The following is a 21,180-nucleotide window of genomic DNA, read 5'->3' as shown; positions in this document are numbered from 1 at the left end:
ACAGAGTCACTAACCCATTAGGCCCTGTAAGCACAGTGCCTCAGGTCCATAATCCTTTTACATGCCCAAGAAAAGGTTTCCTTTTAAAATAAGAACAACAAAAACAAAAATTAGGTTTGAGTCAAAGAAAATGTTTAAATTTATAATATTAAGATATTTATCTTTATGTCAGTGTAGTTATAAATGTGTTTGCGTGTTTATGAAAAAGGCACCCAGCAAGGTGAAATGCCACAGGACCCACAAAAGCCATAATGCTGGCTGGCCTCAAAATATCCTTCCTATTAAACTATTTTGAATGATTCGTAGGTATGCCAAATGCCAAGTTTTCTTGGCCAGCCGGGGAACTTCTTTCTCATGTCTTTGGAAGAAATTATCTTTTACTAGATGCTCCTGAGAAAAGCGATTTGCTAAAAGTTTTGGTTATTTCAAAACAATATGTACTCAACTAGGACGTCTCCTCACCCACGTTAATTTTTTAAAGAGAAGGAAAGTAGAAGATGAGCACTTCATGTGAGGCTCTGCCAGCCTACGAGGAAATGCAATCCTCCCGGCTCGCCCCAGCGTGGGCTGCGGGCAGAGGACCGTGACGCCTCTGTCTTGCTTTATTCCACGGCGGGGCAGCAGAGGGCGCGTGGCTCTCAGCGCTCAGTGCGGCGCGCTCCCCGCGCCTGAAGGATCGTATCCCTATTTGCCCCAAGGTCATAGCTCCTAACCAGCTTGCCAGCCCCAGGCCGGGGACACCAGAGAGGGAGCCCTTCGGGCTGGAGACCCCGGCGCGTGTGGGGGGGGAGGGCTCCGGGGCCGGGAGACAGATCACAATGGGGACAGGGGATGAAAGGCGCCAGGGGCCCGGGTCCCGAGCTGTCCCCGCCGCCGCCAGACTCCGCGCCCGGGAGGGGGATGGGGTGCGCGTAGACGATCCGCGGCCCCAGTCGGACGGAGGAGCCCAGGAGCCGCCGCAGCCGCCGCGCGCCGAGAGCGCCAAGCCTCGCTGCCAGCTCAGGACACCGGGGCCGTGCCGCGGGCCGAGGGGAGCCGGGCAGCGGGAAAGGAGCCCCGGAGCCCCGCCGAGCGCCGGCCGAGAGGGCGTTTTCCCCGCCCCCGGAGCCTGGCCCGCCCGGCCCGCCCCGAGCGCGGGGAGATCACCTCCGCCCGTCACCTCCTCCCCTGTCGCCCAGGTCCACCCGGGCCCCCTCCCCCGGGCCGCCCCCGAGCACGAAGTTGGCGGGAGCCTATAAAAGCCGGTGCCGGCGCGACCCGCGGACACACAGTGCAGGCGCCCGAGCCGCCGCCGCCGCCGCTAGACCGTTGCCGATTCCTGCCCTGCCCCGACCGCCGGCGCGACCATGTCCCATCACTGGGGGTACGGCAAGGACAACGGTGAGTGCGGGCGGCCGCCGGCGCGGCGGAGCCCTGAGCGCCGAGCCCCGAGCCCAGTTGCCGGCCCGGGGCCCGCAGCGCCCGCACCTGCTGTTTACCGCGGCCGCGGGGTGCGCTGGAGACTCAGGTGCGCCCCGGACGCTCGCTCAGCCCGCGGCTCCCCAGCGCCGGGGATTCCCCCCTCTCCCCAGCTGCGAGGCCACTGTCGAGGAATCCCCGCGTCTGCCGGAGGCGCGCAGGGCCCGAGGGAGGGGAGACGCAGCCTGGCCGCGGGATCCGAGGACAGTCCCTCCCGGTTCCCGAGCCGGGAATCATTTTAACCCGACCTAGGAGGAGGCGGGGAAGGGTTGTAACGGAAAATTCTAGTTGTTGATCGCAGATAAATTAAGAGACCCCCTTCCCCCGCCCCCCTACACACTCCTCCAGCTTCGGCACCACCTGTGGATAAGGCGCTCATCACTAACTGTCCCGGGGCATTTCCCAGTGCTGGTTTGAATCCATGATGCTGATTTCCGAGTTTTTCCGTCGGACACCAAGAATCGGGTTTTATCTTGGTCTCTGATCTGGTTCTCTGGAGCCAGCGGAGCAGAGAGGCACGCGTCTGGCGCATCTTTGGAGGGGTGTGGGGCTTCCCAGGTAGTGGCGACCCTGTGGGTTAAAGGAGGGGTGGGCCCGGGCCTGGGCAGTGAGGAAGGGATCCAGACCTGCTTGAATGTCTTAAGTGAGCTTGCATATCCCAAATCCCAACCACAAGCCCTGCCGTTAGTGTCTGCCCAGGTTCAGTTGCTGAATATCAGTAAAACTATCATTAAAATAGCTAATATTTATATGGCACTCAGTGATCTAAGAGCTTTACCTATATCTATTCTAATTCTCACAGCGACATCTATGAAGTAGATTTCTAATTATCCCATATTACAAATCTAGAAACTGAAGCACAGATTACGTGTTTTCCCAAAGTTTACCCCACTGTGGAGCTGAGCAGATTGGCCCCAGAATGATTGCTCTTCTCTAGGGGTCTGGGTGTAACCTTCCCCACAGTGGGGGATTCACACGTTTTGTCTTCTTTTCCCCAGGACCTGAGCACTGGCATAATGATTTCCCCATTGCCAAAGGAGAGCGCCAGTCCCCTGTTGACATCGACACTCACACAGCCAAGTATGACCCTTCCCTGAAGCCTCTGTCTGTTTCCTATGATCAAGCAACTTCCCGGAGGATCCTCAACAATGGTCATTCTTTCAACGTCGAGTTTGATGACTCTCAGGACAAAGCAGGTCAGTGTTTAGAAAATAACATGTGTCTTTTAGCCAGCAGCTGTTTTCCAAGCTTAATGAAGGAGCCAGGAACAGTAGCAGGAACCCCCTTAATAGCACAGTTTGTCTCAGGACTCAAGGATGCCATGCTGATCATCTTCATTAGGTCTCAGATTCTGAGAAGCAGGCTAATTAGTTTGAAGTGTCCTGGGGCCTTTTCTCCCCTGTAAAATCCCTGGCTTCTATGTAGGGCATTGAATAACTGCGATATACCTGTGAAAAGTCACAAAAGGCAAAGTCCCCTAGCAATAAAGATCATTAATGATGAGATTTGCACTAATTGAACTTTTAAGATTGTAAAATATTTGTCTTCCAGAGCTGATGTGTATCCGTTAAAAAGTATATCTTAGTGAGCTTTATCTTTAAGGTAGCCTCGAGAAGAGTAAGGAAAATGTGCCAATATAAAATACTGAAATTCTTGGAAAATGTTATACTTCTGAGTATTTCTTAGTATTGGGCTAGTGTGATAAAGATGGCAGCATATTTTGATATCTACTCAGAAACTCATTCCACAAATGAAGATGTTTTAGAGTTGGTGGACATACCTGGCCCATTACTGACAAAACTAATTGTCATCTTTATTTGTAATACAGCTGTTTACAGGATGCTCACTGAAAAAAAGAGAGAGAGAGAGAGAGAGAGAAAGAAAGAAAGAGAAAAAAAGAAAAAAATGCTGCTTTTTTTTAAAAAAAAATTCTCTTTTGAAACAAGAGAATAATCCCATTCAGACATAGTAGCTGCCTTCTTCACTCAGCAGTTAATTTAATTGCCAGTGCCCTATTTTCCTGAGTGCTTTCCTCTGAAGGTCATTGAATGAAATGGTGCTGCAAACATTCTGTTTGGTGATGGTGTGGGAGTGAGGAGAGTGGTGGAACAAAATGAGAAAGTTTTGGAGTAGTGACCTATGCTACTAATATATATATATATAATCATTTTCATCAGGTTGACTCTTCTTTGTCAGCAGCTATCCAATATAGTCAGCTCAGCTTCGAAAACAAAATTCTTCCCTCCTTCCAACTTTAAAAAAATTTATAAACACCTGGCTTTCCGAAATGGTGATTCTGGAAGACAATTCGATGGAGGGATAATGTGGAGGTCATATGAGAAATGTTTTCAACCTACCCTGTGGCTGCCTATGTGCACCCCTCCCCCCGGTACACACATACACACACACACACACACACACACACACACACACACACACACGAACACTCACTCTGGCATTGTATTATGATTTATTAGAATCAAGTAAAAGTACATAGAAGACAGTTCAGTGATTCTGCTACACTGCTTTCCCAAGCGTTCTTCTCACTCCAAAGAAACAGTGCTCATTTAATTAAACAATTTTTTTTTCTTGTAAAAAATACTGTATATTGTTTGGGTGCGGTGGCTGTAATCCCAGCACATTAGGAGGCCGAGGTGGGCGGATCACCTGAGGTCGGGAGTTCGAGACCAGCCTGACCAACATGGAGAAACCACGTCTCTACTAAAAACACAAAATTAGCCGGGCGTGGTGGTGCATGCCTGTAATCCTAGCTCCTCAGGAGGAGCAGCCTCTGGAGGCTGAGGCAGGAGAATCACTTGAACCCATGAGGCAGAGGTTGCAGTGAGTCAAGATCGTGCCATTGTACTCCAGCCTGGGCAACAAGAGTGGAACTCCACCTCAAAAAAAAAAAAAGAAAAAAAAAAAACAAAAAACGTATATTTATAACATGACAAGGCCAAAGGTCTCAAGGTATTACACATACAGAAAGTATACTATAAAATTTCATGTTTAGTCATTTAAAAACAAAAGAAAGTGAGCTACTTTAGTCTGTAGCTGTACCTTTTTAAAGAGCCACAGTGATGTCATTGTTTTCAATGATGTAATGTCTACCAAAGTGTGTATCTAATTGGATACTACATAGAAATTGGATGCTTTAGTCTTTTTTGGGACAATGAATAAACAAATCTCTAACAAATGAAAGCAGATGGGGTTCTTTATAGTCCTTAAAAAATGGATAGTGAAATAAATTATTCCAGTAATATATATTGTAAAGTGAATTTCAGTATAAGGTCTCATGGTTATCAGCGTAGTCTGGAGTCAGGGGGAGATGGATTTGAGTTCTGGCTTTGCTAACGACTAGCTCTGAGACTTTGGGAGTAATGCTATCTAGGTTTTAGTTCTTTTAAACTGTAAAGTTGGAATAGCAATAGTATCTGCCACAGTGGAAGGATGAAGTGGGGCAGTATATGTAAAGCACCTTGCCTAGTGCCTGGCGCATAAAAGTTCCTCAGTAAATGACCTCTGTTGTCACAACTGTCGCAACTGTGAACCCTTCGACTGTCTATGTTAGACAATTGCTGTAGATGTTTTACCTGAGATAAGATTTCTGAATAAATTTTTCCTTTAATAGCTTTAAGATTAGTTCCCATTATTTGATGGTATTTTAAAATTTTATTTTTACATTTTCTGAAACATGCTGTGTATCATACTGAATATGTACTTATTTTATGTATGAAGTTATTATATAGTTATATATTTTACCATGAATCTGTTAAACTTTGATGGATTTCTCCATAAGGAGTAACTAAGCAGATCTAGCTACATTTTCCCCAGCCATTTCTTCTGGAGAGTAATGCATACATTTTTAAAGAAGTTGGCCATGTTTAGATTGTGAAACAGATGAAAACCACAGGGTTTAGATAGGAGATCCCACCCATGCCTTTAGAGACACATGTATTATCCACCTAGTTCTTCTACAAAAATTACTAACACTAACTAAATGCACGGTAAGCTAAGCATCATGAAAGCCAAGTGGAGGCCTGGTCCCTCTCCTGTTCTCAAGAACCCATGCTGGAAATACTTAAAGTAGAAAGACATAGAAATAGTAGACCCTGACTGCTACTTCGGTAAGTGCAGAAAGGAATTATTCCATGGAAACGTGAAGGAGGCTTAACAGTCTAACTGCATAGACTGGAAATACATAACAGGAAAGACTTTCCAGGGTAAATAAGGCTTATATGAGGCTTGAAGGATTTTGATGTCTTGGACGAGAGTCCAGGCAAAGGGAAATAGGAAATACCAGGGGGCTTAAGAGAGCACAGTATGTGCTCCAAAAAGGCAAGAAGATATACTAAAAGCAAGGGTCAGGAAGGACTTGCCCTCCTTTGTAGGTGAAAGATTCCTTTGCAATTTTGCCTGCCTCTTCCACATTTTCAGTTACTTTAGCTAAAAAGGATGCAGAATATATTAAAATGTCAGTATTAAGGGAAAAGGTATCTACAGAATAAATTTTGAGAAATCATACCATGTGGGAAGCCAGCCTCAGTAGCTCATGCCTGTAGTCCCAGCACTTTGGGAGGCCAAGATGGGCGGATCACTTGAGGTCAGGAGTTCAAGACCAGCTTGGCTGATGCGGTGAAACTCCATCTCTACTAAAAATACAAAAAATTAGCCCGGCGTGGTGGTATGCTACTGTAATCCTAGCTACTTCAGAGGCTGAGGCAGAAGAATCGCTTGAACCCAGAAGGTGGAGGTTGCAATGAGCCAAGACTGCTCCACTGCACTCCAGTCTGGGGGACAGAGTGAGACTCCGCCCCCCCCAAAAAAAAATCATACCATGTGGAAAAACACCCTTTATATATATATATATATATATATATATATATATATGACAATCCTAGACTCTCAAAGCCAGAACAAAGAGTAGAGATACTCTGGTTAAACCCACTTAAAATAAACATGAAGAAACAGAAGCCAAAGAGTTTAAATAACGTTCTCAGTTGTCTCCTTACTAGTTTGCTGAAGGGACTAAATAGCAATCACTTAAAAATAGAATTTGAATATTTGAAGGATAACCATATTTAATATTTAGTTGGTGCATGCCATGTTTTTAAAAAACTGGCATTCTTTTCTGTACTTGTCAAAAAGTTTTTATTTTAGTCACTTAATTTTAAAAAGTCAACAGTTTAACATCTGTATTAGGAGTTATTTTTGTGGTGATAACCTTTTTAGATGTCCTATGTCTCTTATTTCCTCCATTTAAATGCAACTTATTTACCTGTCTTTTTTGCCTCAATGATATTTCAGCCTTCTAGAACTTCTCATAGATCGAGGTTTTCCAATATGCTTTAAAGATTCTCTTATATCCAAACTTAAGTACTTGAATATCAGAAACTGAGCAGATTGACTTTATAGCTGATTTCAGCTTGAGAAAATTTTTTGAAACTGGAGTTAATAGGATTTAACTAGAAGCTTGGGTTAGAGCTCTCATCAATCGTCTAAATTCCTTTGAAAATAAGCCACCTTAAATTCACCTTAAGTTAATGAAAAATTGCTAATCCTTTTAGGTTTCTTAAAAAATTATTAAAAAATAACTCTCCCTGCTTGAGATGTTTTATTAATGGCCTTATCTGGGAGAAAAGAATAGCAGTCAAATTATTAACTCCTGCTAACTTATTAACTTTTATTAACTTTTTAATACTGTCCTGCTTTCTTGCAAAGTTAGGGACAAATATTGATAGCCAATGCCAGAATTATTAAGCCTTAGGCAAGTCTTACATCATTTCTGTTTTTTAGAAATTAGAATTTTAAAAATCTGTTTGTTATTTAAAGAAAAGAGTGAAGGAAGCTGGATGCGTTTACCTGTGCTCATTTTAAGTGACCCATTGTCTGTATGACATAATGGATCTTCATAGATGGATCCTGCTTGACTTTCAGGGACTTGCTTTTAAAGCTTTAAAAGTTTTCTTCTGCAGCAGTCCTAAGTTAAAAGAAAGCATAACAACAACAAATGAAAGGGCTTGCCATGCACACAGTTAATGGTGTCAGCAGAACACTAAATATCTAGAAAGCGGACCAATGTATTCTGAACACTGTAGTTAACTACATTCACATCAAAACAGCTTCTTTTTGTATTCCTATACATTTGCCATGTAGCTTAAACAACAACTTCTGTTGAATTTCGACTGTTTACTCTAACGGAAGTGACAGCTAAATGTCTTATTGCTTTAAAATAAATGGAATACGTGTAAAACAGTAATGCATGATATTAAAATTTTCAGGTTATTTATAGAAAACATGGTTCTGAAAATGCCATGTTTTCTCTAGAATTAATCATTTGCTTCTTTAATAGGAATTCACTTAAATTTAGTTTTAAACTAAAGATTATTGAGAATAGCTTATTTATATTTTAGACTTAAGAGAAACTGTTGACATTCATTAAGGTCTTTAGTCTGTTACTCCAGTGCGTCTTAATTTAGTAGGAAGCGATTAGGGAGAGAAAATTTAAAAAAAATTAAATTTTCAGTTTTTAATTTGTATAATAATGTGATTCATTTCAATATTATTGGATCTCTTATTTTTCACAAAAAGCAATTCATAGGATTTCCTCAAATAATATGTATAGGAAGACAGATTATTCTATAATATTATACTTAGTGTTTGGTTTGTGTTATAGGCAGAGTATGTATAACTGATGACAGATCATGAAAATTAAATTGGCTGGAGCTCTTGATGTTGAGATTTGAATTTAAATTAAATTTGGGGGGTCTTGAAAAAACATTAGAGTAGAAAACTGTACTTATGTCTCCATCCCTCATGGAACACATTTCTGGGGCACAATAAACCATTAACTCTTTAAAGCACCACTGCCATGGCTAGATTTTACAGAGAAAAAATATGCAGTCAGCAATTTCTGCTATTTTTCAGACATTATTTTTACATTAGAAAATAGATTTCCTTTTAAACTGTAACAGTTTAGAAAATGGCATGTAGTCATTTAAATAAATAAGTACATCCAGAATATAGCATAAAGTCCCTAACTTAAACCAAAGTGTTATCTTTTATGTTTCTCAAATAAAACGTTTGAGTTTATGGCAATTTATCATAACAATGTTTTTGAAGGAATTCATTGACTACGCTCCATGCTAAGAGTTTGTCAGAATTGCTTCCTCCTGTAGCAGGTAAACTTTAAAGATTTAGTAACTTTTTCTAGTTACAGTGGGTTTCTAATCTTCAGAGCAACAAGTTTTATTTTAACAGGGGCTAAAACAGGTATCTGGTGATAATAGATTAGCACTGAATGTGTTTAATCATTGAGCCCAGAGCATGTTTTTTTTTTCTTTTCTTTTCTTTTTTTTTTTTTTTTAGTTTAGCTGTTAGCAAGCATTGTTTAATAAAAGTTTGCACCTGCTCTTACCTAATTCTAAATGTTCTTAGAAATAAATAAAGTAAGATGAAATTTTAAGGTTTCTAAGAGAGAGAATAAGAATAAGAAATAACAATAAATTTTATTCTATTTAAAATGTAAGATCCTGCTATGATTCTTCATTGGGGAGAAAAAAGATACACGTAAAAAATTGGTTATCTCAGATACTTATATGGTTTTATTTAATTAGTTTTACCACTTGGTAGAATTAATGATGTTACAAATGACATTTGCTTTTTATTATCAGCCAGTTGGTTGCTAGCTTTAAAGAGTTGTTATGAAGGATTTTTTCAGCATTAATTTATTTCATAAACATGTTTATTTTTAAGGGTATATTTTTAAAAAAGGGGATTTTTTCCCATTTTTTTTTAAAAAGTCTAGAATTAGAGGCTAACATTTCCATATAGAATTACCAGGAAACAAATAAACTGTTATAATAAGTTGTGTTTGTGTTCCAAGAGGTGTGACTTTGTTGTAATACATCCAAATTCATGTTTCTTAGCAGGTCTGTAGCATAACACCATTTATCATTCTTTTTGTTTTCATTCTCCTTTTTTTTCTCCTGGCCTGTTTATTGTAAAGCAGTTCTGGCAGCCAGAGGTTGCATCAGGAACCATAGAAAGGCCACACAGCTTAAATATCTTCAAAGCAATCTTTAACTCTGAATAGATGAATGGGTGTTGCTACCATGTAAGCATATTGAGGCGAAACTCAGTGAACAAATCTTGTTGTACGGTAGTTATCCCTTTGTAATGAGCCACAGTAATTTTGGGCTCATTATTTTATGGAATTATATAGTAAAGCTAATAAAATACACTTATAGAAACAGATGTTTAAATCTCAGTATTAGAAAAATAAAATTTAAATTGTGGAACTAAACTACTTTTAAAAGATTTTGAAAATATTGGTTAAATCCAATTAATACCTATAAACTTAGGTACAAAGTTTCTTGGTGGATGGGAGAAAGAGTGATTCCACACTGTTTTAATCCTCTGTCAAGACACAACTTATTAATTATGTACAGTTTGTAGCCCAAGGGTGTGATTTTTAGTACTGATTTGGCTTAACAAAGTTACATTAATGGCAGAATAGCGGAATAGTGTAACCGGAGCAGGGTGCAGGGGCTCAGCTCCCTCCCCGAGCTTGCCAAAGATGTAACCCGGGGACGGGAGCAGAGCTGCGGGGACGTCCCAAAGACACTTCCAGTTCTCGGATTCGATGTTCCCCCGATGTGCCCAGGTCCTTGGCCTCTCTTGCCCCAGGAATGGGGAAAAGGGCCCCAGAGGCGCAGTGAGCTTACTGTTTGAATAAATATCGTGGACCCAAAGAGTTTTACAAAGAGCAATTTATTAGGCAGAGAGAGAGAAAGAGAGAGACGGAGAGAGCTCTCACGCTGCTATGGGAGGGGATCCAAGGGAGGAATCCCTTTAGGTGAAGAGCGGTGGGTTTTTAACCTTGGAGTTGTTCCCGCCCTATTCATGTTCTCGTCCAATCAGAGGAGTTCTTTTAAACTTCCTCTGGAGCGACTGATCTTGGACTTTGATACTGGATTGGCTGTCCGGCCCACAATCAGAGCCCCCTCCTCCCAGAGCTTTGCGGGGGTGGGGGCTTTTTGAAACAAAGAGGCTCACCTGGAATTTCTACCTAGCCCGTGGGCGAAAGTCAGACAAAGAAATTTACGTTTGGGATGGGGAAGTGGATGGAGGCAGGGTGCTGGAAAATTCCTGCCTTTGAAACCACACCCCTTGTGGACTCGGTTTTCCTTAACACAGTCCCTCAGTAGGATAGTTATCAAGTTAGAATTTTAAGTTCTTGAAGATAATAGAGCATGTTACACTGCATATAGAAGATGATCCATAAATGATTAATGAAATAAGTGATTTACTGTATCCACTTTACAGGTGAGTAAATTAAGGTCGAAGAGGCTTAATAAAAATTTTTGGCCAGGTGCGGTGGCCCATACCTGTAATCCCGGCACTTTAGGAGGCCAAGGTGGACAGATTGCCCAAGCTCAGGAGTTCCAAATGAGCCTGGGCAACAAGGCAAGACTCTGCCTCTACTAAAAATAGAAAAATTAACTGGACCTGGTGGTGCATGCCTGTAGTCCCAGCTACTTGGGAGGCTGAGGCATGAGAATCACTTGAACCTGGAGGTGGAGATTGCAGTGAGTTGAAATCGCACCACTACACTCCAGCCTGGGCAACATAGCAAGACTCTGTTTCCAAAAAAAAAAAAAATTAAGAGAACAAAGCTAGCCAGCAGCAGTGACAGTCTGTTCACTGTGTTGAGCTGCCCTCTAAACAGTGGTAAAGGGCAATGAAGAAAGGTCTGGGCTGGAGATATATGAGCTCTGATTCACATGTTGAGGTGGAAGCTGCAGGTGTCTATGAAATCATCCAAATAGGACAGGAAGAGGGAGTTGAGAAATCTGCCCAGGGAGCAATCCTGAGAAACTGCAATATAAGGAAGCCTATATAAGGACAATTGGATTTTGCAATGTTGAGATCAATGGAATACTTATTTCACAAATTCGGGTGTGTAAGAACTGGTATCAGAGGTTGGCAAAGCAGGCTGAATGGCAGCCATGGGACCTTGGTAGAAAAGAGGGTCCCACATTTGCGAATGTATGTAGCAGACCAATTCATTGCCCAGTAGCTGCATGGGCATTGCCTAAATGTTTCACAGAGGGATTATTAGTTTCAGGTAAAATTTTCTCTCTCTGGACCTGAATCTATGACTCTAAAACACAAACCCAGAAAAAGGAATCAGTATGCTCAGAAAGAAAGATGTGAAAACATCCATTCTCCAGACAACACATGTGAGAAATAAAAACAGGTGAAGTGATTTTGTTCAGCACCATAGACTAAACTTGACTCTGGATTGAATTTTTAGAGTGAAATGTGATTAAAGGCAAACATTTAGTACTATAAAACAGAACTAGAGATGGTAATATTTAGACATGTGTTTCATGTGCGCATGTATGTATGAGTGTATGTGTGTATGCATATATATATATATGGGAATACAGATACACATATATTACATATATATATATTTTTAATTTTAGTGCTCAAGGGAGGACCCCTGGATGGCACTTACAGATTGATTCAGTTTCACTTTCACTGGGGTTCAACTGATGGGCAAGGTTCTGAGCATACTGTGGATAAAAAGAAATATGCTGCTGAGGTAAGATATACTTTTTTTTTTCTTTCTAGGGAAAAATGTTTATAAGTTGATATTTAGCATTAATTTCAAAAGCTTAATTTGTAAATTCAACTCACACCCAGTGAATCACTTCTTTTACAAAGGACCTTCACATTTGCTTTTTATAAGCTTTAATGGTGATATCATACTTAATGCTGCAAAACCTTCTCTACTGTCTCCAAGGCCACCATTTGCAAAAAGTAAACAGAGTCAAATTGGAGGACCCTGTTTTAACATAAATTTGGAAACAAAATGTGTGCTTTCTGTCAAAACTACATTTCTTTGTCTTAGAGATGTTGTTGAAAACACTTGCTATTACACCAAGAACCATGTGGATAATTAGAATTAAAACGAAAGGAAAGTTTTTATTTAAAATTATCCACATTTGCAATTTCTTAAGTAACCTTTGCTATCAGGAAAAGACCATTGGATAAAGTCTAATGGCTTTCATTGTGTAAACCATTCACTGTGGCTTTGTCTCTTTGGCTTTAGCTTCACTTGGTTCACTGGAACACCAAATATGGGGATTTTGGGAAAGCTGCGCAGCAACCTGATGGACTGGCTGTTCTAGGTATTTTTTTGAAGGTTAGTTGATGGCCCAATTATTTTTTTTCCTATTTTTAATAAAGAATGACTAGATAGAACATTTGTAACTTACAGGACATTCTACAAAAGAGCTTAGGAAATGCTTTTGTCCCTGAAATGTTTTCAAGTTTATCTCCTTCTTTCATATCTGCTAACTGCAGTGGAGATAAAGGGCAGAAAGACAATAGAGCTGTATTTAGTCAGTACTATTTCAATATAAATATGAAGAACATAAAGAGATCAACTCGGATGACTGCCAGGCGTTTGCTTTCTTTTCATTTAACCTGAAGCTAGACAGTACTATATCATGTTAAAGTAAGATGAAGTTCTGGAGTGGGGAAGGACAGTGAATTTCAGGCAACAGTGGGACATAACTGTTGAGCTGCCCTCTAACCAGTGGCAAAGGAGAATGGAGAAAGGTCTGCGCTGGAGATTTATGAGCTCTGATTCACATATTGAGGTGGAAGCTGCAGGTGTCTATGAAATCATCCAAGTACAGCAGGAAGAGGGGGATGAAAAAGCTGCCCAGGGAGCAATCCTGAGAAACTGCAAAATGTAAGGCCTTTAAGACAAGGAGAGAGATGTAAATTAAACTACTTAAAAGGGGCCAGGCATGGTGGCTTACGCCTGTAATCCCAGCACTTTGGGATGCTAAGGCGAGAGGACAGTTTAAGGCGAGGAGCTCAAGACCAGCCTGGGCAACATGGTGCAATTCCATCTCTACAAAACATTTTTTAAAGTTAGTTGGGCATGGTGGTGTACACCTGTAATCCCAGATACTCGGAAGGCTGGGGCAGGAAGATCACTTGAGCCTAGGAGTTTGAGGTTGCAGTGAGCTATGGTCATGACACTGCACTACAGGCTGGGTGACAGAGCAAGACCCTAAAAAAAAAAAAAAAAAAAAATGCAAGAGTCAAGAGAGATTTGGGACTGCATAAGGAAAGCCAAAGAAGAAAAGAAATTTTCAAAAGAAGGGAAGACCATAGTAAAGTCCTGCAAGGAAATCAAGGCAAGCATTTGGGGTTACTTTAGTGGGTGGTTCAGGAGTACTATCTCAGTGGAAGCCAAGGTAGGTTGAAGATTCAGTGAAAGTAGGCAAGTCTATGGTGTCATGTCATCAAGCCAGTACCAATGGGTGTTATGTATAAAGTAGAGGATTTGGGCTCACTATTTAGATGTTTTCTAATAGAACTACCCAAATCAAAATCAAAACTGGTACAGCACGAACTGGGTGATAGTATCTTGCCCTTTATGTATTTCTATAGGTTGGCAGTGCTAAACCGGGCCTTCAAAAAGTTGTTGATATGCTGGATTCCATTAAAAGAAAGGTAAAGTTGAATTTTCTGTCACTTCCTTAGGGTACCGATTTTCAATACTCCATTGGTTTTAGAAATTTCTTTTGATCAGATTGAACAGTGTCAATGACATGTGGTGTTTGGATGAGCAGTTAATAAAGGTAGAATATTACTTAAATATTTAATTAACATTTCTTTAAACAAAATTTGATCCCAATGCTAGCATAATTCTACCACTTCTATTTATTTAATCTTGCTCCCCCATCATTTGAACATCCATATGTAAGAGTTAGAGAATCTTATGACTGCAAGGAGGTTCAAAGATCCTCTTGGCAAATTATTCACTCATTCATACAGCAGATATTTGTTGAGTATGTACTATGTGCCAGTCACTTTGCAAACTAGTAGATACAATGGTGAACAAGATAAACAAGACCCTGTTTCATGGAGATTTCTATTCTATGACCTCTTCGAGATATATATATATATTTTTTTTTTCTTTTTTTTTTTTGAGATTAAGTCTTGTTCTGTTACCCAGGCTGGAGTGCAGTGGCATGATCTTGGCTCACCGCAACATCCGCTTCCTGGGTTCAAGAGATTCTCCTGCCTGAGCCTCCCAAGTAGCTGGGATTACAGACATACATCACCACATCCAGCTAATTTTTGTATTTTTAGTAGAGATGGGGTTTCGCCATGTTGGCCAGGCTGGTCTCAAATTCCCAACCTCATGTGATCTACCCGTCTTGGCCTCCCAAAGTTCTGGGATTACAGGACTGAGCCACTGTGCCTGGCCTGACCTCTTTGAACGCATCCATCCTGCATTTAAATCCTCTCTACAGCATAGTTGTGTTGAGTTCGTTGAGCATCTGTTTAAACACTACAGTCACTTCCCATAATGGGGAACTTATCACCAGGGGCAGCCCTGGCTTTATAAAGCTGATCCTCACATTGAAGAAGCATTTATCCTCTGAAGTGCTCACTCTACACCCCTGGCTTGAGCCCTTTGAATTCATAGAATAAACCTGATCTCTCTTCCAGTAATCCTACCCTCTCTCTGCTCTGTTTTTTCACCTACCCCAAGCTAATTATCTTTAGTTCCCTGTAACTATTCTCATATAATATCGTTTTTTCTCTTTGCCACCACGTCACTCTTCCAGTAAATCATTTCCATTTGCTTGAAAAGTGTAATGTCCAAAATGGAATATAGTTCTTTGATTCTGATCTAGAGCAAGAAAATCACCTCCTCAGGGCCACCCTATTTCTGTTACTGCAACTTGAGGTCACTTCATTTTAGTGGCAACAGTCTCACTTTAAATACTGAGTGTGATCAGTGAATGACTTAATGGAGAATGTAAGGGATCATTTTAGATAAAAGGCCAAGATGAAAAATGGGTATTTGAAAATAGTTTTTTTTTTGTTTTTTTTTTTTTGCTAAAATCTGCCGCATATTTTCAAGTCGAATGTCTTCTTTTCTTTTTATTTTGTTTGCCAGTGAGTATAGAACCTCTCATTTAAAAAGTGTTTTGGCTTTCAGTGAGGAGTATACCTATTTGTGTCTCCTGCTCTCCTACCCTCCTCCTACTCTGTTGATGTGACCGTTTGAACCTGCATATTTGCCTTGTTCTAGGGCAAGAGTGCTGACTTCACTAACTTCAATCCTCGTGGCCTCCTTCCTGAAAGCTTGGATTACTGGACCTACCCAGGCTCACTGACCACCCCTCCTCTTCTGGAAAGTGTGACCTGGATTGTGCTCAAGGAACCCATCAGTGTCAGCAGCGAGCAGGTTGGTTTTCTAATGACAAGTCTGTTTACAGGTGGAAAATTTAGTCAAGGCAGGAGACCTTGGCCTCTGGAGTGGGAGAGACTGAGATGTGTTCCTTCTCCTGCTACTTCTGGCTGTGGAAATAGTGCCTCTGATGGAGCTTAGTAAATAAATAGCATTTGGCAAATCTTTGTTGTTATTAACTATAAGCTTAGTTTGTTTAGTCTATAAAATTGGAGAGTCATTGTGAAGATTCAATGAGAAAGGTGTCTGTCATCTAATAAATGCTTTTTTTTTTGCCAGTTATGGGGAAGCTGAGGCTAAGAAAAGTGAGATTTCACCTTCAAGGTTATGTAGGTATCAGTGAATTACCAGCCTACTGCTCACTCACATAAGAGCTTTCTGCATGTTTATTTATATCAGAATGCATTTCTAAATCCTGACAGGTGAGGGTCGTCCCTTGGAGAATACGTATCTATTCAAACTCACTCCAGGTCACTTTAGAGGCTTAGAGCAGATGTTCTTACATTTCCAATGCAATGTAGTGTGTGATGTTCAAGAGATTAATGCAGCTTCTAAGTCACTGATGAGTATCCACCAAAGTGGATGCAAATGAATTTTTCCTGGACTTGTCTCTTAGCGTACAGTTGAAATGTAGAAAGTGAACATTCCTTAGGATTCAAAAGAGGTTGGATCCTGAATAATTTAAGGAGAGCATTAGGAGCCAACAGTCTTGAAAATGGTAACTACGTGAGTAGTGGTAGTGTGATTTAAACCTACAAAAATGCTGTATAATAGAGGGTTAGAGCTGCAATGTGCAATAGAGATCATGTTGTCCAACTTTCTCATTTCACTGGCTTGAATCACATTGATCAAGTCTGAGATGCAGGAAAATTGAAGTGTTTTCCACTCAGCTACCTCGGGACAGAATTGGGTCTGGGACAAGGATTCTATTCCTGTGTCCTCCTTTAGAAAATGAACTTATGAGTACTAAAGATACTACACGTCTTTCTTTAAAGGAAATCTGTATCTAACTGGAAAATTACTTGTAGTATATAAAGGTGGGTCTAAAAAATAGCATGCTTGTCTGGTGTGTCACCTGAAGATTGACCTTATAGTGATAACATATTTGAGCAAGCTTCTTGAAGTTGTAACATAAGGAAAGGTTGTAATGCCATTTCTTTTTGTAGATGTAGTGTTTATGTTATAATTTAAAACACGGATTTTTTTTTTCTTCTTTCACTGAGAGCAATCCAACTTTAAAGGAATAGTCAGACATTTAAAACCATTATAACAAATGAATTTATGGTATGTACACACCCACAGGCAGAAATACACATATAGATAAGGGCAGTTGAACCTACTGCATTAATTCCTGTGCTCTGAGTTTGCTCATTAAAGTTGAAAGTGGTATTAAACTAGTAATGTTAATTGCATGTATTAACAAAATACCAGTAGGGCTATTTTTCATGTCCTGCAACATGGAGTCTGGAGGGAGAGTCATGCTCAGCTCAGGAAGCAAGGGCTCTAGGTCCTCCTCTATCTGATTCCCTTGACTTGGCCCTGCACATTGGTGAATTCATCCTCAAGGTGGTTGCAATAGCATTTTGATCATCACATCTATATACAATCACCTCTCAAGGAGGAAATGAATACCTCTTCCATTGGCTCCCTAGGAGCAGAGAATCTTTTCCCTGAAGGCACCTAGCAAACCTTTCACTTCTCACTGGCTAGAATTGTGTTTCTTGCTCAGTCCCTAGCCAGTCCCTAGGCAATGTGATCAACACAGTCAGTTAAGACCGGCAAAAAAAAAAAATAAAAAAAAAATAAAAAAAAAAAAAAAGACCGGCAGATTTACCCCCCTGAGGCTTACAGGAAGAGGGGCAGGGGGAGGGGGGTCATGGATTTTAGGTAAGCAATATAAACGGGTCTGCTAATTCTGCTACCTTTATTTTCTATACTCAGGCTCTGCCTCTGTGATGCTAAAATAATGAGTCAAGTTGACTAATGTGATAGTGTAATTTAATTGGTGCCGTGAGGAGCAGAAATCAGTTATACTGGTTTGATCAAAACTTTGACCTGATTGCACTTTATGTACAAACTCTCATTCAGATTGCTGGAATTCTGTTGTAATAAATCAACCCTGTATGTCCTTAGAATGCTTCCTTGCATTCAGTAACCATAGCGTGCATGTTATAATATATGTGAATGGAAGGTGGCTTTATGGGAATGATTGAGGGACTATTACTGTACAGAAGAGATCAGGTTAAAGGCTATTGATTCATGGGCCGCTAGATTACTGCCCAAACCACCCTTTTTCATTTGAATCAAGCCTTGGCTAGAGGGAGAAAAGTAGCACTTTTTAAGTTCCTTGAAGAAGTAGGAGACTGTTTAAGGGCTGCTTGTATCTCCGAGGTGGCCAGTAAACTGAAACAAGCTTACAAGGGAATAAAAATCAACCAGTGACAAGGGTTCTAATGTTAATTACCTATATTGGCAAAATACCAGTTAGGGCTATGTGGGGTGATGTGCACTCACAATTGTTTACTAAAATGCTATTTTTAAAACATAGGAAAGTAGAATGGTTGAGTGCAAATCCATAGCCTGAGATAAATTCATCTAGTTAAGGCAAATCAGCCTGGACAAATTCATTTCTGCGTTTTTATGTATTTGGAGATGCCAGCTCGTCACTCAGCCCATACAGCCTGCAGGTCCTGACCACTTGATCCAATTGTACAGATGCTGCAGTTTGTCTTCCCTGAGGCAGAAAACAAAGCTTTAATTTGGAACTAAAATTGTTATTATTTTAGATCTAAAGGTATGATTTTATAGACTTTTGACATTAGATTTCAAAATTTGAAGCTCACTGAAAATTTTCTTTAAATACGACCCCAACAAATTTGTGTGTTTTATATAAATTGGTTTGTTACATTAAAGCATGCATACATAATCTATATGAGATTATGTATTTATTAGGAATCAAATTGAATTTTGGTCATTGATTCAACTATACTGTGAATGTCGGGGAATGTATTTTTTGTTTATTTTTGTTTCTGTTTTTTGAGACAGAATCTCTCTGTTGCCTAGGCTGGAGTGCAGTGGTGCAATCTCAGCTTTTGCAACCTCTGCCTCCAGGGTTTAAATGATTCTCATACCCTACCCTCCCAAGTAGCTGGGACTACAGGCCTGCCACCACGCCCAGCTAAATTTTTTGTATTTTTTTTTTAGTAGAGACAGGGTTTCACCTTGTTGGCCAGGCTGGTCCCAAACTACTGACCTCAGGTGATCCACCTGCCTCAGCTTTCCAAAGTGCTGGGATTACAGGCATGAGCCACTGCATCTGGCACAGGACTGTATTTAAAGATGTAACACAAGCATATAATTGTATACTATTGTGAAACTTGAATTATCAATGTTTTATTGTGTCTTTTAGATGATGAAATTCCGTAAACTGAGCTTCAGTGGGGAGGGTGAACCTGAAGAACTGATGGTGGACAACTGGCGCCCGGCTCAGCCACTGAAGAACAGACAAATCAAGGCTTCCTTCAAATAAGATGGTCCCGTAGCCTGTATCCAAATAATAAATCTTCGGGTGTTTCCGTTTAGCTAAGCACAGATCTACCTTGGTGATTAGGACCCTGGCTTTGTGTCTGGTTTTCTAGAATCTTCATCTCTCATCTGATAGGCTTACTAATAAAATGTGAAGAGCTAGACCAGTTGTCATGCTTGACACAACTGCTGTGGCTGGTTGGTGCTTTGTTTATGGTAGTAGTCTTTCTGTAACAGAGAATATAGGATACGGAATAGGAATAAAGTACCTTGACTTTGTTCACAGCATGTAGGGTAATGAGCATTCACAATTGTGCGCTCACATACTACTTTTAAAACATAGGAAAGTAGAATGATTGAGGGCAAATCCATAGCATAAGATAAATTGAGCTAGTTAAGGCAAATCAGGTAAAATAGTCATGATTCTATGTAATATAAACCAGAAGAAATAAGTGTTCATGATTCTAAGATGTTATATTAAAGAAAAACTTTAAAAATTATGTATTTATAGCAAAGTTATCTTAAATATGAATTATGTTGTAATTCAGTGACTTTTGAACTACAGAGATGTAAATGAAGTATTATCTGTAAAAATTATTATAGAGTTGTGATACAGAGTATATTTCCATTCAGATAATATATCATAACAATAAATATTGTATTTTAGATATATTCTCTAATAAAATTCAGAATTCAATTCTGGGTTATTTTATTGTGTACTGAGTGGTGGGTAATGCAGTAATGGAGGAGCAAATGTCCACTTTTCCAATTCATAATAATTCCTTATTAATAATAAGCCATCATAATTGGCTTACTCATAATTGAAGAAGTCTCCTTAAAAGGAAAAACTCTGAGGTCATTTACTTAATATGCCAAGTACTGTTTTAAGTGCTTTCTCAGCATTCATGTGATCTTCATGACAATCCTATGAAGATTAATCCTGCAAGAGTAATGATCACATTAAAAGTAGTGAGGTAGAGAAGGGGGAAGAGTGTACGTACTGAATCAATATAAGCCCCTTGGGAATAAAATAAAAGCTCATTTTATTCAAAAAGAGAATTCAAGTCATACCCAAAAGTGAAAGAATAATTTGAATTTTAAAAAGATAAATTAAGCTGAGCATGGTGGTTCAGTCCTGTAATCTCAGTACTTTGGGAGGCTGAGGCAGGAATTTGCTTGAGGCCAGGAATTTGAGACCAGCCTAGGCCACATAGCAAGGCCTTGTCTCTACAAAAAAAGTAAAAACTATTCAAGCATGGTGGTGCATACCTGCAGTTCTAGCTACTTGGGAATCTGGGGCAGAAGGATCACTTGAGCCTCAGTGTAAGTATTGAGTTGTAAGGTACTATTCTATTCATCATGCTATTTGTTGCCCTTTGGTTTTTTCATTGTGTAATTCATATATAGCTATTGTGTGATTTTTACTTTAAGGATATTCTATTTTTGTGTATTTTTAAGGATTTGTTTCATGATTTAGAGCTCCTTTTAGCAGTTCTTTCAGATTTCTCTTCTTCCTGGAGAACATCAATTATTCTTAGGTTTGGATGTTTAACATAGTCTCAAACTTCTCGGAGGCTTTGTTCATTTTTAAAAATTACTTTTTCTTTGTCTTTGCTGGATTGGGCTTATTGTAAAGCCTTGTCTTCAAGCTCTGATTCTTTCTTCTGCTTGTTTGATTCTACTGCTGAGACTTTTCAGTGCATTTTGCATTTCTCTAATTGTGTCCTTGGTTTCCAGAAGTTGTGATTGTTTTTTATTTATGCTGCCTTTTTCACTGAAGAATTTTCCTTTCATATCCTGTACCATGTTTTTGATTTCTTTAAGTTGGACTTACCTTTCTCTGGTGCCTTCTTGATTAACTTAATAATCAACTTTCTGAATTCTCTTTCTGCCAGTTTGGA

At 40.1% G+C, this 21,180-nt stretch overlaps 2 protein-coding genes across 2 annotated transcripts; both read left to right on the top strand.

Annotated features, from left to right (window-relative positions):
* Positions 1-222: 222 nt before the first annotated feature.
* On the top strand, positions 223-1,349 carry LOC116531320 (translation initiation factor IF-2-like). The gene has a single exon (XM_032250046.1). The coding sequence runs from the start codon at positions 819-821 to the stop codon at positions 1,236-1,238; it is 420 nt and encodes a 139-aa protein (XP_032105937.1). The 5' UTR covers positions 223-818; the 3' UTR covers positions 1,239-1,349.
* Positions 884-19,974, top strand: CA2 (carbonic anhydrase 2). Its single transcript, XM_032250038.1, has 7 exons — positions 884-1,380; positions 2,457-2,654; positions 11,952-12,070; positions 12,581-12,673; positions 13,939-14,001; positions 15,596-15,751; positions 19,164-19,974. Exons 1-7 carry the CDS (start codon positions 1,347-1,349, stop codon positions 19,281-19,283), a joined length of 783 nt encoding a protein of 260 aa, XP_032105929.1. The 5' UTR covers positions 884-1,346; the 3' UTR covers positions 19,284-19,974.
* Positions 19,975-21,180: the final 1,206 nt, after the last annotated feature.

This window comes from Sapajus apella, unplaced genomic scaffold (genome assembly GCF_009761245.1).
Source record: "Sapajus apella isolate SASKATOON/1434 unplaced genomic scaffold, GSC_monkey_1.0 scaffold3, whole genome shotgun sequence".
Taxonomy (NCBI): Eukaryota; Metazoa; Chordata; class Mammalia; order Primates; family Cebidae; genus Sapajus; species Sapajus apella.
The sequence above is the reverse complement of the archived record's forward strand: the minus strand, read 5'-3'. Positions and strand labels throughout refer to the sequence as shown.

Coding starts and splice junctions, on each gene's coding strand:
- LOC116531320 (XM_032250046.1), top strand. CDS start 819: ATGGGGACAGGGGATGAAAGGCGCCAGGGGCCCGGGTCCCGAGCTGTC.
- CA2 (XM_032250038.1), top strand. CDS start 1,347: ATGTCCCATCACTGGGGGTACGGCAAGGACAACG. Junction 2,655..11,951: donor TGACTCTCAGGACAAAGCAG/GTCAGTGTTTAG, acceptor TTTTAATTTTAG/TGCTCAAGGGAGGACCCCTG. Junction 15,752..19,163: donor TCAGTGTCAGCAGCGAGCAG/GTTGGTTTTCTA, acceptor TGTGTCTTTTAG/ATGATGAAATTCCGTAAACT.